At 42.4% G+C, this 13,440-nt stretch overlaps 1 protein-coding gene across 2 annotated transcripts in view; it reads left to right on the top strand.

Moving 5' to 3' along the window:
• GPC1 (glypican 1) overlaps nt 1–13,440 on the top strand; it is a 276,986-nt gene that overhangs the window by 11,930 nt on the left and 251,616 nt on the right. The window contains exon 1 of one of the 2 annotated variants that reach the window (XM_025209859.1): nt 9,085–9,121. The exons of the other annotated variant lie outside the window; for it this stretch is intronic. Within the exon in view, the coding sequence (XP_025065644.1) occupies nt 9,100–9,121 (22 nt within the window). The 5' untranslated portion in view covers nt 9,085–9,099. Of the gene's footprint in view, nt 1–9,084; nt 9,122–13,440 lie in introns of those variants that run through there. 2 annotated transcript variants of the gene reach the window in all.

Here is a 13,440-nt window from a genome sequence, read left to right as displayed (position 1 = left end):
CCGCGGGCCAGATAAAATGGCTTGTTGGGCAAGCCTGGTCTACGTGGAAATTAGCATTTGATAGATACCAGAGAAACAGGCTACTCTAGAAAAAAGGATGCATGTGACACTTGTAGATTCATATGAAAGGGGAACAGCACTATGAGTGAATGTGGGTAGGTGGAAATCATGGACCGCTGCACCAAAATGACAGTAGAATAAGTAAATTGTAGAATTTTGAATAACGCCCTAAATGACTGGACTTCAAAAAACTGAGTGAGGTGAGAGCTGCGCTCAAAGCTTGGGTCTGTCTGATATATTGCCTGGTGAAGTCAGGTACTCCTTTTCCTCTGTTTAAGAGTTAGCAAAGGGAGTTGAATGCTTATTGCTAAGGAAAAGAAAGATTTTTAAAAATTGCCCATGGATCTTCTGTTCCCACAGGAACTTAAGAGGTGGCTGTTCATAGACTTCACCTCTGAGTTCAGATGAAGTAGCAGACTGAGAATGCAATACCAGGATCTCAATCACAATGTGCAAAGAGGAAAAAGAAACCATCAGGAAAGGCAAAGGAAGCTCTATTTTCACATGCTACCTCTCAATATTCAAAAAAAGAGGGAGGCTGAGAATATAGAGGGTGGCATACAAATAGTGGGTTTGATGTTGTTCCATCCTTGTCATCCTACTAGCGGCCATGGAAGCAAAGGAAGATGTATGTTTGGAGCTTTAAAGTGAATTTAGAAACTTTACCTCATCGTAGGTATTAATTAATTAATTCTAGCCATGACATTTTCAGTCTACTCCTTGCAGGCAGGATAGCCCAACATTCTGTCCTTTCTTTTTACCAAGATGCTAAGTGTTTTTGGTGCAAGAGAGGAACCCATTCTTATTGCTAGAAAGAATTATTTAAAAAAAGAGAAGAGTTGTTTGCCAGTGAATATATTGGGCTAAGTCAAGTTTTACGTGGTTTGTTCTTCCACAACTATGTTACTTAGTCTGTTTAAAGAACGAACAATCATTGGTATGAGTAAAAAGTTTCCTTAAATTGGTTGGGGTGGGGGTGGGGCGGCAGTGGCCGCTTCTCCCTTACTGCTTGTGTATTTTTAAGTATAGGTGTTTTTTGTTTGAGAAGAGTGGAGGGTTTTCCAAGATGACTGGTTTCTGGAGCAGTTTGTCCCCTTTTCTTCAGTTCCCCTGGGTTTCTCTGGCTCAGTTCCCTAGCACAAGATTAGAAGTCCTTCCATTTCCAACAGCAGTGTTATACTAAGTGAACTATTTGTTCTCTTTTTCCAGCAGTGCAAACACAGTCAACCGCTGTTTGTGTCTGCAGCCTTTATCTCAGTCTTTCTGAAGACACGCTGTGCTTTCTTGCCACAGGACGTGCTACATGAGGCTGTTGTGTGCATTGGAGAAGCTGCTGATGTTTTGTTAGCCTTGGATAAGGTCCATAGGAAATTAGAAAGCCAGCACCTCAGCAGGTGTAAATCAGCACTGGTGCTGTAGTTTCAAATGACCAATGCCTGTTTACAAAAACTGAAGCTTTGGCCTAGAAATTTTAAGTGCGTGTTACCTTAATTTTAAGTATATGTTAATATAGCATGAGTTTGTGGATCTTTTACTTGCATTCTACTTTTTATTCGTTGTTTCATCAGAAATTCTTAGCAATTGATAAAATTGTGCAAATAATTTTAAAGGAGGAATTTAACAGTTAGTTAAAAATATAGCAATCACAAGTTCTAAATCACTTTTAGTTTTTAATCAGCTGTGTGGGTCAACCTCTTGCTATTTGAATAAATTTTAAGTGGAATAAACTCTCATGTGTAAGTCTTTCAAATGGCATCAGATATTCTTATTAAGGAAAGACAGTCAACTTTAGGTGGCGGATCACAGGTTGTGATGTAATAATCTGATCCTGGTTCTTCATTAGACAAAACAAGAAAATCGCGCACAGGGGTCTTAATTGAAAAGACAGCAGAAAATAGGAAAATGCAGCTTCTGTCTCTGACTTTTTGTTCAGTTGCTGGGAGCTGACAGGCACAGAACGCTGCACACAACCCAATTAGTCATTCCTGGACCTTGGCTCTTGAAAACATTTATATAGATTCCTTTGATTTTCCTTTCAGCAGTCTGTAGGAGGTAAAGCTTTCAGTGCAGATCGTACTAAACCAGCATTGTTTTCAGCTTGCCAGACTGGTCAAAGCACAGTGTTATAAGATTATAATTATCCTGGTTGGCTGTGGTAGAGTCTTACTAGAAAAGAAAGCAAAGAGGTAGGAGGCATAGGATGGGGTTGAAAACTGATCCGTTGGAGAGGGAAGTATGGGGGGCTAGATTAACATCTGAGCTATTGCTCAAGACCAGAGCTAGTTTGAAATATCAATGAAATTTTTATATGTAGAATTGATATTTTAAGTTTAACAGAAGAACTGATTTTTGATGAGCATTTTTAAGGAAAACTCTCTTTTCTTTTGGTTCTTTTCCTGATCTGTTCTGGTGAAAAGACCCAGCAGTATGGTGGCAGTAATCCTGGCCATGACAGTGGCACTGATGATGGTTGGTATGATGATGGCTCTGTTCCTGATAAATAATCTCTAAAAGGATTGGCTGTGTTGTTACGTTGCGTAAAATATATAATCACAACATGCATCTCATGATTTAGGTATTACCATAAGAAGATTCTGGTCTGCTGCAGTAGCAATTTTGTTACCTCATCAGAAATCTTAAAAACCTCAAGTGGTGTTACTGGGCTGGAAAGTGTTAGGCTAACTCTGATCCCATTGAAGGTATTAAATATTTTACTATTGACTACAGGGAAAGCAGGACTAAGCTAGTCCTTGAATTTATTTGGGGCAGAGAGGCCAGCACCATGTACTGTTGAAAAACTTACTCGGCCACTGCTCGTATTTTCCTTGGCTCTGCTCTTTACTAGTTTTCTGTAGTGTTTTATGAATTTCTGCATGTGCAAATTAAAAAATTGGAGCTTAAATTTAAACTTCTACATCCAAATGCAGGTACCTGAATGCTGAGCTCCTAATCTAACAGGTTCCATGGACCTAGACTATCCCTAATCATGTATTTAAGAACCTAACTTTAGCCTCTTGTGCTAGAAAATCTTTGTGTATTTCACAAGCTTTCAAAGAGTGGCAGGGAACTGCATTTGAGAAGCTACCTCAACAGTATTAAAAATTCACTTGCTTTATGTATACCAACTATAAACCTTTTGGGGGTACAGTGCACGCAGTACTTTCCCCTCAATATATGAACCTCCAAAAATGTTGAGATGGCAATAGGCATCTTGTTTTTGTACAGTGGCCTTAGTAATAATCCTTTCTCATTATGTCTACTCTCACTGGAAAAATCCAATTACAGCATGTTCAGAAAAGATGAGAGAGGATGAGGTTCTAAATCATACTGTTCAGGTAAATCTGCCAATGTAGTTTTAAAATGAGTTCACATGTTCAGTGTGTGAATGATGGTTGGGAGCCAGTATGGGAATTATGTCAGAGCTAGCTACGACAGAACCCAAGTCCTTGCCCTGACAGGATGTCAGAGGGGATTTTAGTTGTAGAGCTCATATTCCATGCTAAGCATATATCTGACTGCTTGCAGAGTAATGTGTTAGATGTTGATAAGATGCAGCATAGGCAAATTTATCAGTAGCAGTTATTTAATCAGTTCTGGGACCAATTATCTTAGTAATAGTGCCCACACAACCTTGAGTATTATGTCTTGGTTTGCAGAGGGAGGGAGGGTTGGTCTGGGAGCTAAGTTCATCCTTTGGCATAACCTCTTTTAATGTTTGCATGAAGAGGTCTTGCAGAGGGATGGAAGATGGATTCAGGCATGTGCTCTATTTCTGTAGTGCTGCCATTGTATAGGGGTCTACCTAAATGGAGGAGGCAGGTGGCTGATTTCTCAGGCAAGTGATGGGGCTGGCTGCCATTTTCATGGGCTTAGGGTGGAGCCCCCCCATCCCCTTGATTGGTTGAGGGGGCCTAGTGGCCCCGTCCCCTGCTGCTGATTGGCTAGGAGGACATGGCTGTCCTTCATATGTCCCTGCCATTGCCACTGATTGTCTAAGGGATTTCTTGTCATGTGGCCTGCCCCTTGCCACTGATTGGTGGAGAGGGGCGGGGCTGCATGACGGGAAGCCCTCTTAGCCAATCAGCAGTGAGGGGTGAGGGTAACAGGAATCTTGGCTATTCCCCTTCATGCTGGCAGCCTCCCTCCCTCCTTTCTGGTGGGGGGCTGTGCAGGCAGACTGCAGCAGCTATGAGACCTGCTGGCTCCCTTGGGGAAGCCAGCATTTTATTTTTAGTAAGTTTTCTTCCCCTGTGGCTATGATGCACATCACCCAATTTGTTGATGTCCACGAAATCATGATTTGAGTAGGTCCCTACTTGTCTGTTTATACCCTAGACCACATATGTCATTTCTCCTGGGAGAAAACCTTGTGTTCCAGGATCCAGTTCATTTTCCCACTTTAAGTACCTGTGAAGTATGCAAGATACAATTGTTAAGGCGTACCCTGGACTAGGCTGCGTATGTGTGTAAATTAATAGTAGCTCATCTAGGGAATTACCAGTCAGTCCAGGGACAAACATGTCCAGCTATGCACTGTCCTTGGCCCCTCAGCAGCAATGCTGCTTGGAAGAGCTACGTGTGTAAAGGACTATGCCGATGCGCTTTCATCGTGGTTTTTCACTTGGATCAATTAGGACTGCCACACATGAGACAACTGTTTATAGAAGGCAGGGTAGATATGCACGTTGATAGATTAATATCGTAGGGAGAGCACAAATTTTTGTGAACCCAGGTTCACTTCAGCGGATGTGGCAATGAAGTATTTACAGCTATAGATCCCAAGTTGTGATAGAAAACAAACTCCAGCTCACAGATTTTTAGTCCAGAAGTACAATAAGTGCTATTAACTGAACCACTGCAGTTCTGCATCAAGTCTGCACCTAATGGAAACACATGTATTCTCCTTTAATTGTACTGATTGCAATCAGAATTGGTGCAATCAGAGGGGGAAAAATGTGTTTGAGCTTATAAAATTGTTAGTGGCTTAGGTACAAACATTAGAAACAATAACTACACATTGGCACTACATCAAAGGCTTTAGGTCAGAAAATAGACTATTTCACATGTACTGTTCCAGAACCCTACTAAAGTTAAGAACAGAATCTAGTCCAGTAAATGAGCTGCATTTTTATGTTCCCTTGTGCCTTTTTTTTTTTAATGATGAAAAGGCAGTATGTTATGGAGAGTCACCATGACTCCATAGCCTCAGCTGTTACCAATGGAGAACAGAATGTGCCCTTTTCTGAATCACAGCGCTTGCTCTTTGACTATTGAGTGGCATTTTTAATAGTTTATTACCTCCATTATTTTTGGGTTAAAATTCACATAGAATAAGCTTATGCAGTTGGTGTTGTATACTATTAAGCAACTGCTTTTACTGTGCTATTATATATTTCTATTTTCCAGCATTCCTCTATTTTACCCCTAACTGTATAATTTTATAAAGACTTTAATATCAACGTGCATCTGGGAAACGGATTGAAATTTTTTTTCCCCAACTTCCAGCTTTTAATCATAGTCCACGTGCTTACATTAATAAAAGAGCAAGTTAAATAAGCAGTTTCACTAATATTAGCCCAGAGCTTCAAACTGCTAAAAATCCAGTAGCACAGAGCTGCTCTTTCATTCCTGAAGCTGTGTGTAATTGGAGTAATGTGTAATATAGAATTCCACTCACCGTGTTCTCTTTATTATATAAATGAGGGAATTTACTTCATTTTATCTGCCATAAAACACCACTCTAAATGAGAAATCAAACTGCTGATTAGCACAATGGACATTTCCTCCTGTCTCTAATAAACTCTACTTTTATGCTTTATTGGTGTCAAGCAAGTTTTATTTTATTATACAGGAATCAACACAGTTGGGCAGCCTAGCCATTTGTCAATCTAACAAAACAGACTGAGTTAAAAGGTAAAGCTAACTGACCAAATAAAACAAAAAATGTCATCATGTATGCTGAGAGAACATAGCTAGCAGCATCATGCCAGGCATTGCTGATTTCAAGGAAGAAATAAACCATATAGATCTGTAGTAGACTGTGTAAGGCAACCTCTCCCTACCAACCTGTTTTTGTTGCCCACGAGTGGTTAGACCATATAGGGAGATTTGTGATTTTTAACAGCCTTTGAGCAATAATGTTGATCTGTAGCTCAAGCAGTAGAAGCTTCTGCTTTAAGATCCAGGATGCTTGCTACACAAATTATGTGTTCAGATGTATTGCATATAGTTAGTGTTAGATCCATGCTTGCGCTGGCAGCAATATCAGAAGCATCTCCTTAGTCGTCACAGCCTGTGTGTCACACCTGCCATCCTGGGCTAGGAAAAGACATTACACATAAGCTGGTTTAAGTGATCAGAAATTGGTTTAAACCAGTAACAGAACAGATGTTCAGTGCACATAAACCAGTTTAAAAGTGGCTGAAACTGGCTTGAGATAAACCTGGTTGAATGTAGTAAATGTAGTATCAGACTTAACTGATTTGGGTCAAAAAGGTTTATGCAATGTCTGTCCCAGACCCTTTTCTGGTTTAAGTTAAAACAGAAGCCCCCAGCATCCCAGCATGCTCCGTGGGCTGGGCTGGGTTCTCTGCTCCACAGCAGGGCTGGCCCCTCCCTTCTGCTCCCTGACAAGAGCATCGGCAGAGACTGCAGGCATCTGCCTGGCTTCCCCCTGCTCCTCCCTCCCCTGCCCACTCCCTGCTAAGCAGGGATTCTCCGGTTCCCTCTGCTTTACACAGATACCTCTCAGCATTAGCTAGCAGACCATATGCTGGCTGTGGCCCGTGCTGTGGCAGATAGGACAAAGGCAGAATCAACAGATAGCTAGTAATATCCCTCTGTTGTTTTCTTAATGGGGGTGATAAACACTGAATTAGTGGTGATAAACACCATATTATCAATCCCCTGGTGGGAAGCGGGATGAGGGGGGGCCCCTCCCTAATCAGAGCATCCTGCTGGGGCCTGGCCATGCCACCCTCAGCTCAGCACTATAGAAGGGAAGGGAGGCCTGCTCTAGCACCCCCTGGCTTCTAGCCTGAGCCACTGCAGGCATGTGCCTGCATTTCTGGAATGTCTGAATGGTTACAAACTGATTTAACTTAGCCAGGTTAGACTAACCTGCAAAGATTGAATCAATTCAGGCTCAGGTGTTTTGAGTGTCTGTTCCTAGCCCTGGTGTTCAGTAAAGTTATTTTTCCAGTATCTCATGGTATTTCCCTTGGTCTTCTTAGTTTGGCCACAGTTAACAAGAGGCCTGATCCAGCATCCCCTGAAGTCAGTGACAACCACCACTCCCATTGACTTAAGTATGAAGGAAATCGTGCCCATTAATTCCACTACCAAAAATAGCTATAGCTTAATGGGTTCAAGTAAGTAAAACAAAATATCTTCCCTCCTTTAGTTTATCTGGCATTGTCAGGCCTGGAATGTATATCAATTTCAGGTAGAGGAAAGAAAAAAAATCTATATTACAAGGAAGCCAATGAAAAAGAAAAAAAAAACCTGGTTCTTTGAATGTTTTACTCAGGAACAGTCCTTGGTATATAAAGCAATTAGCAAGCAATGGTCTTTAGCCACAGCATCACAAAATGATATTTGTGTTCAATAGTACATATCTCATACACCAGTAATTCTCAGGCAGGAGACTGCAAATAGAAATCTATAGTGTTAAAAAATTCTCACCTGTTGTGGCCTTTTTGAGTTTTTGCAACTGAAGAATTGCTCTATTATATTTCTGTAGTCAAAAAACAAGTGAAGGCTAAGAACTGACATTTTACACGAGGTGCCTTGAGACTATCAAAGGTGCCTTGGGTGCCTGTGGACATGTGGGGATGCTATTTCGATGCACTGTTATTACAGCACATTGGAGCAGACTCGATTGAGTCTGCTGGAGAATGCAAATAAAACACACTGAGTTAAAAGGTAGAGCTAACTGACCAAATAAAACAAAAAATATCATCATGTATGCTGAGAGAACATAACATGCTCTAATTAGCATGCTCCAGCAGCCTTTGCATTTCATGTATTCAGCATCTCTGAGTTTCAAAATGGCAATGGGGTGACTTTAACTAAAGCTTGTTCCATTTTGAAGTGGAGGACACTGAATACATGAGACACTGCAGATGTTTTAATTAGAGCAGCTCTCAGAGCTGCTGCAATTAAAGCACTTCCTCCTCACCTTTGGACATAGGTGACACGTGAGGGGGCACGCTGGGGCATGTACCCCCCCTGAGACTGGCCACTGCCGGCTGGGGAATGGTGATGGCCAGTGGCCCCCCTCCCCACCCCACCCCCAAGAATGTGGGGATGCTGAGAAGCACTTTTGCCAGTGGTGGCGATTCCCCACCCCGGTCGGCAGGCTGCTGGTGCCCGCCCAGGATCAGGAGGCACCAGTTACCCATGCCCCCGACACACATGTAAAGATGTCCCTTGAGACTAAGAAGGTTGAGAAGCACTGTTGTACACCTCGATCAGCCTTTGAACTGATTAAACAGATTTTTCAGGTGGGAGGAAATCTGAATGATTGCATAATGGTGTATCAGCACAATCTATTTCAATGATCAGTGGATAAAAAATCATTTCTTGTAATAGCCTCTATTTTTAAGCCTGTAGTGCTGTTTCCACGATCTGCCTCTGCAGTGGATTGTCATTGGTTTCTATGTGCTTCTTCCCAGCCACAGATGAAATTGTTTTGGCTGGAATGTGATGAGCACAGGTGGTATCACCAGCTGCAAGTTCTTACTGCCTCCACAAAGGTTTTCAGTCTATATATAACTCTTTCAGAGATTGACACAGGATAGTAGTTGACTGTGGCAGTTGTTCTTTTTTCCCTTAAAATGGCAAACTTTTAGATTCTGGGCTGTTGTATATAAAGGTTTTATTTGATGCCTGAGTGTAGGTTGTAGTGTGACAAGAGATATATCCTGTCTCCCTCCTCTTTTCAGATTTGCTACTTCAATAAAAGGACAGCAGACAGGACACATCTGCTGATTCAGAGAATCAAAACTACTATGCAACAAGTGTAGTTCTCTCGTTCAAATGCCCTGCTTTTGTGCTCGCTGTAAGTTGATGATGACTGAATTCCTAGAGTTGCACACGTCTCTCATTTCTTGGGTGAATGCAATATTGACTCCCATGCCAAACGATGTACCTCACCCGGAGCCAGTGTCCCATTGTGATGCACACCCTTTTACTTCATTGCTTAATTAAACAATTTAATTAAAGATGGAAATTAAAATGCATTTTACAGTTTATTTACAGTGGCATTGGGTAAATTTTCAGGCTGTAAGGATGTGTAAAACGCATGCAGCTTTTCTTGAATGAGTTAGTAAATTAAATGTACTGTAGGTTCTTATCCAGAAAATGTTGTCAATACGTTACTTTCTCCTCACTTCATTAGTCTGTTGAGAGGATACTGAGGGACAAATTAAGTCTGTCTCTGCACAATAGTTTTTTTTGGGGGGGGCGTAATTCTATATGCAAGCCCAGAGAATAACATTTACCTCCCAGTTAATATGTGAAGTAATGAGATGTTGGAAATAATTTTCTTGGTCAAAGTGTGTACAGAACAGGTTCGTTCTGAGCAGGCTCGTGAAGAAAAGCCTCTAGCATCTTGGTATTATTAAGGCCTTTAAGAAACTTAAACAAGATTTCAAATCTATATTTGACCTTTAATTTGCCTTGGCAAGGCAGAGCTAAATTAGCATTGGGCATCTAAACAGAGATTTTGGTTTCCAGACAGCTTGTCTGAGCCCTGATGTCGCTCTCCAATTTTGCAAGCCTTTTTTTTCATCAGCAAGTCAGCCTGTTTGCAGAGTTAATGTTAATGACACATTTTCTCCCCTTTTTATAGGTTTTTATTTGTGAGTACTGTACCTCATACCAAGCTCCATTGCTATACCCACTCAGCATATAAACTAGGATTTATAACACAGTTTTACTCTTTTTCAAATGATTGTGAGGTCAGAGGTGACTGCTGCTTTATTGAATGGATACAAGCACAGAATACTGTGCCCTTTAGTACTACTAGAAATTTTATAGTACAAGTTTCCTACAGTAACATAATTTTTAGGAAGAAAATAATTTTGTAGATTCTGCTGGCCCTATGCAGGAAAAATGGCCTGCATTTCCTTTTGCATAGCTGATGTTAATTGTTATAGTGTCCCAATAAGGTCTGCTATATACATGTTCCACAAGGAATTTGTGAGTTTTTCATATTAATGCTGCATATCATAGTCTGTAACATTACAGAATGTGGCTGTGTATCCAGAGATGTCTGCTGTTCAGTGTTTCCGGAGTGATTATGATGTGCACTGCATTAGGGGGAATAATGTCATGATTATTTATTATTAAATGTCAGTTAGTATTGCTCTGTGCACAACAAGAGTATTAGTACCCCCAGCAGGATAGAACAATTGAGCCAAAGTGAAGATGTAGGATACCTGCTGTACGACCATCCCACAGCACACAAACGTCAGAAGTCATGCAGGAGCTTCCTCACCAGTAGCCAACTTCTTGATGCCACACCCAAGGAGACACGACTACAGATGTATGGCAAGAGACTGAAGAAATACCTGACAGTGAAAAAATGTACATTCCAGCCCCTGAGTCCTTACCACCATGGGCTGATGAACCATGGCAAAGTGGTGATGTCTCAACCGCCTACATGCTAGAGTCAGACATTCCAAGGAGCTAATGAAGAAGTGGGGCTATACCATTGGTTCAACCACCTGTGACTGTGGCAGAGTCTCCAACTGTGCAGCAACTCCTGCAATGCCCACTGCACGAAGCCACGTGTACAGTGAAAGATCTTGCAAAGTACAATAAACAAGCACAAGCATGTGTGACAAAATTATCAAATGTGGTGTAGCGACACAAGAAAAAGATATAGTACCACTGTGTCTAGTTTGTATCATCTTCCCCAGTCATGCAAATCCTATAGTTCACAGGCAAGGAGTTATGTGCTCTGGACCTCATGGGCTCTAGAGCAGTAGTCAGCAACCTTTTCAGATTGCAGGTTGCAATGACACAGATTGGGTCAGAGGTAGATGAGTGCTAGGACCTGTCTGCTGCTGCTGCTGCCACTTCTTCCCTTCTGCTGCTGTTTCTCAACACTGTGGCATGGAAGAAGCTCCTATGCCACTTCCACAGGCCATATCCAGTGGCTCTATTGGCCAGATCCAGTCTGCGGAACAAGTTTGCTGACCATGTTTTTGGGCAGTGTGTCAAAAACCCCCACAAGCTTGACTTCTAAGATGTTATGCCCAGGGGTGGCATAACATAACGGCAGGACAACCACAAGGGCCTGATCCTTGTTGTGACAGTGTAGCCCCAGACCCTTCCCCGCCATCTGACCCAAGGTGTGTATGCCAAGCAAAATGCCTTCACATGCCATGCTTTGGCACTTGTGCCAGGGGTTGCCTACCTGTGCTGTAAAGAAAAGGTCTCCTAAAATGCACAGGATAAATGGTTTTCAGGGTATGAAGTCCGCATGCCTATTGCCAGGTTTTTGCAAGACAGGAGTCCTGCAAAGTTAGAGTGAAAATTTTTGTGGCTTTTCCCTACTTGCTTCATTTGGTGTTGTAGAAAAAAGGAATGTTTTCTTATTTAAGAAATATCTTGCAATAATGGCCTCTGTATTACAATGCACACGAGCAAAAGAGCAAAGATAATTTATGTGTTTCTTGACTTCAGAATGTATAATTGTGTATTATTAACATTCTCCTGATTTTAGTGTCTAACACTAGATGATTTTTTAGAGACACTAAGAAGGTATACCCAGTCCTCTTTTCTTGGAGGAATGGAAAAAGTGATCTAGCCTTACTTAACATTCTTTGGAAAAATGGCTCCAGTAGAAGAGCAACATAGAATTTTTCTGCAAGTTTTGGAAGCTTTTCTATGTCATAGGCTGGGTCTTTCAAAGGAGCTGAAGGGTATTAGTTTGGATGTTTGTTAGTTGGGCAGCTAACTCCTTTTAAATGCTTTGAAAATTATAGTCACAGTCTCAGCCCAATAAAGTAACTAAAAATCTAATACAACAAAATAATTTCCACCTGTAATTCTGTCTTGGCTGTTTTTCTCCTTTTTTTCCAATTCTGTGTGTTTAATCTTTGCCTCTAGTGCTCTCACCCAGCTTCCTGATCAAGGCCAGTTAGCTCTGTGTTCAGGGTTTCCAGGCAGTTTATTTTACCTGGGGCAGCCTTGTCTCTGCAGTAAATGGAACAAACAAACGAATAAACCAAACCCTGCTGTCTTTCTTCAAGCCTTCAGAGGAGCAGCCCAGGCACTGTACTTCTCCCCCAACACAACTTTCTCTACCCCCTGCACATGGTTCCTAAGGCTGTTAACCCTTTTTGTGACTCCATACGCATTTTCCAGTCATTAGTTGCAACTGGTTCTCTTCCTTCTAGCAAGGCAGACTATTAACTGCTAACCACTTGCTGCTCGGCTTTGGCCTTTGAAGGTTGATCACCTCCTTAACATGGGGCCTCTGCAGGACACGCTAGGAAATCTGGTCGTTGCACCAGACAGCAAAGCTAACCTATTTAACAATTTCTTTGCCTTCATTTTTCTGAGCAGGGACTGGGTCACCCCCCCGCCCCCCCTGGGACCCCCCGTAGGACCCAGGGGAGGCGCACCCAGGCCTAGGGTCAGTGAGGATCTAGTCAGGGAACTTCTGGAAGGACTGGACGTATTTAAATCAGCTGGTCCTGATGATCTCCACCCCAGAGTGCTGAGGGAATTAGCAGAGGTCTTTGCGGGACCCCTGGCATGGCTTTACGAGCACTCGTGGTGCTCTGGTGTGGTGCCAGAGGACTGGGAAAGAGCCAATGTGGTTCCCATTTTCAAAAAAGGGAGGAAGGAGGACCCAGGAAACTATAGGCCAGTTAGTCTTACCTTGATCCTAGGTAAGCTTTTTGAGAGAGTTATCCTGGTGCATGTCCACGAGGGGCCAGAAGGGGAGATTATGCTTAGGGGCAACCAACATGGATTCATTAGAGGCAGGTCCTGTCAGACCAACCTGATGGCCTTCAATGACCAGGTCACAAAATCCTTGGACGCAGGTGTCGTGGTGGATGTAGTCTTTCTGGACTTTAGAAAGGCCTTCGACACTGTCTCTGACCCCATTCTCATTAAAAAACTAGGGGACTGTGGCGTCGACACCTACACAGTCAAATGGGTCGCTAACTGGCTGGAGGGCCGCACCCAGAGAGTGGTGGTGGATGGGTCATTTTCGACCTGGAGGGACGTGGGCAGTGGGGTCCCCCAGTGCTCAGTCCTCAGGCCCGCACTGTTCAATATCTTTATCAGCGACTTGGATGAGGGTGTAAAAAGCGCCCTGTTCAAATTCGCAGACGACACTAAGTTGTGGGGGGAAGT

The sequence above is a fragment of the Alligator sinensis genome, unplaced genomic scaffold (assembly GCF_000455745.1).
Source record: "Alligator sinensis unplaced genomic scaffold, ASM45574v1 scaffold237_1, whole genome shotgun sequence".
NCBI lineage: Eukaryota > Metazoa > Chordata > Crocodylia > Alligatoridae > Alligator > Alligator sinensis.
This window is presented reverse-complemented; position numbering and strand designations above follow the sequence as displayed.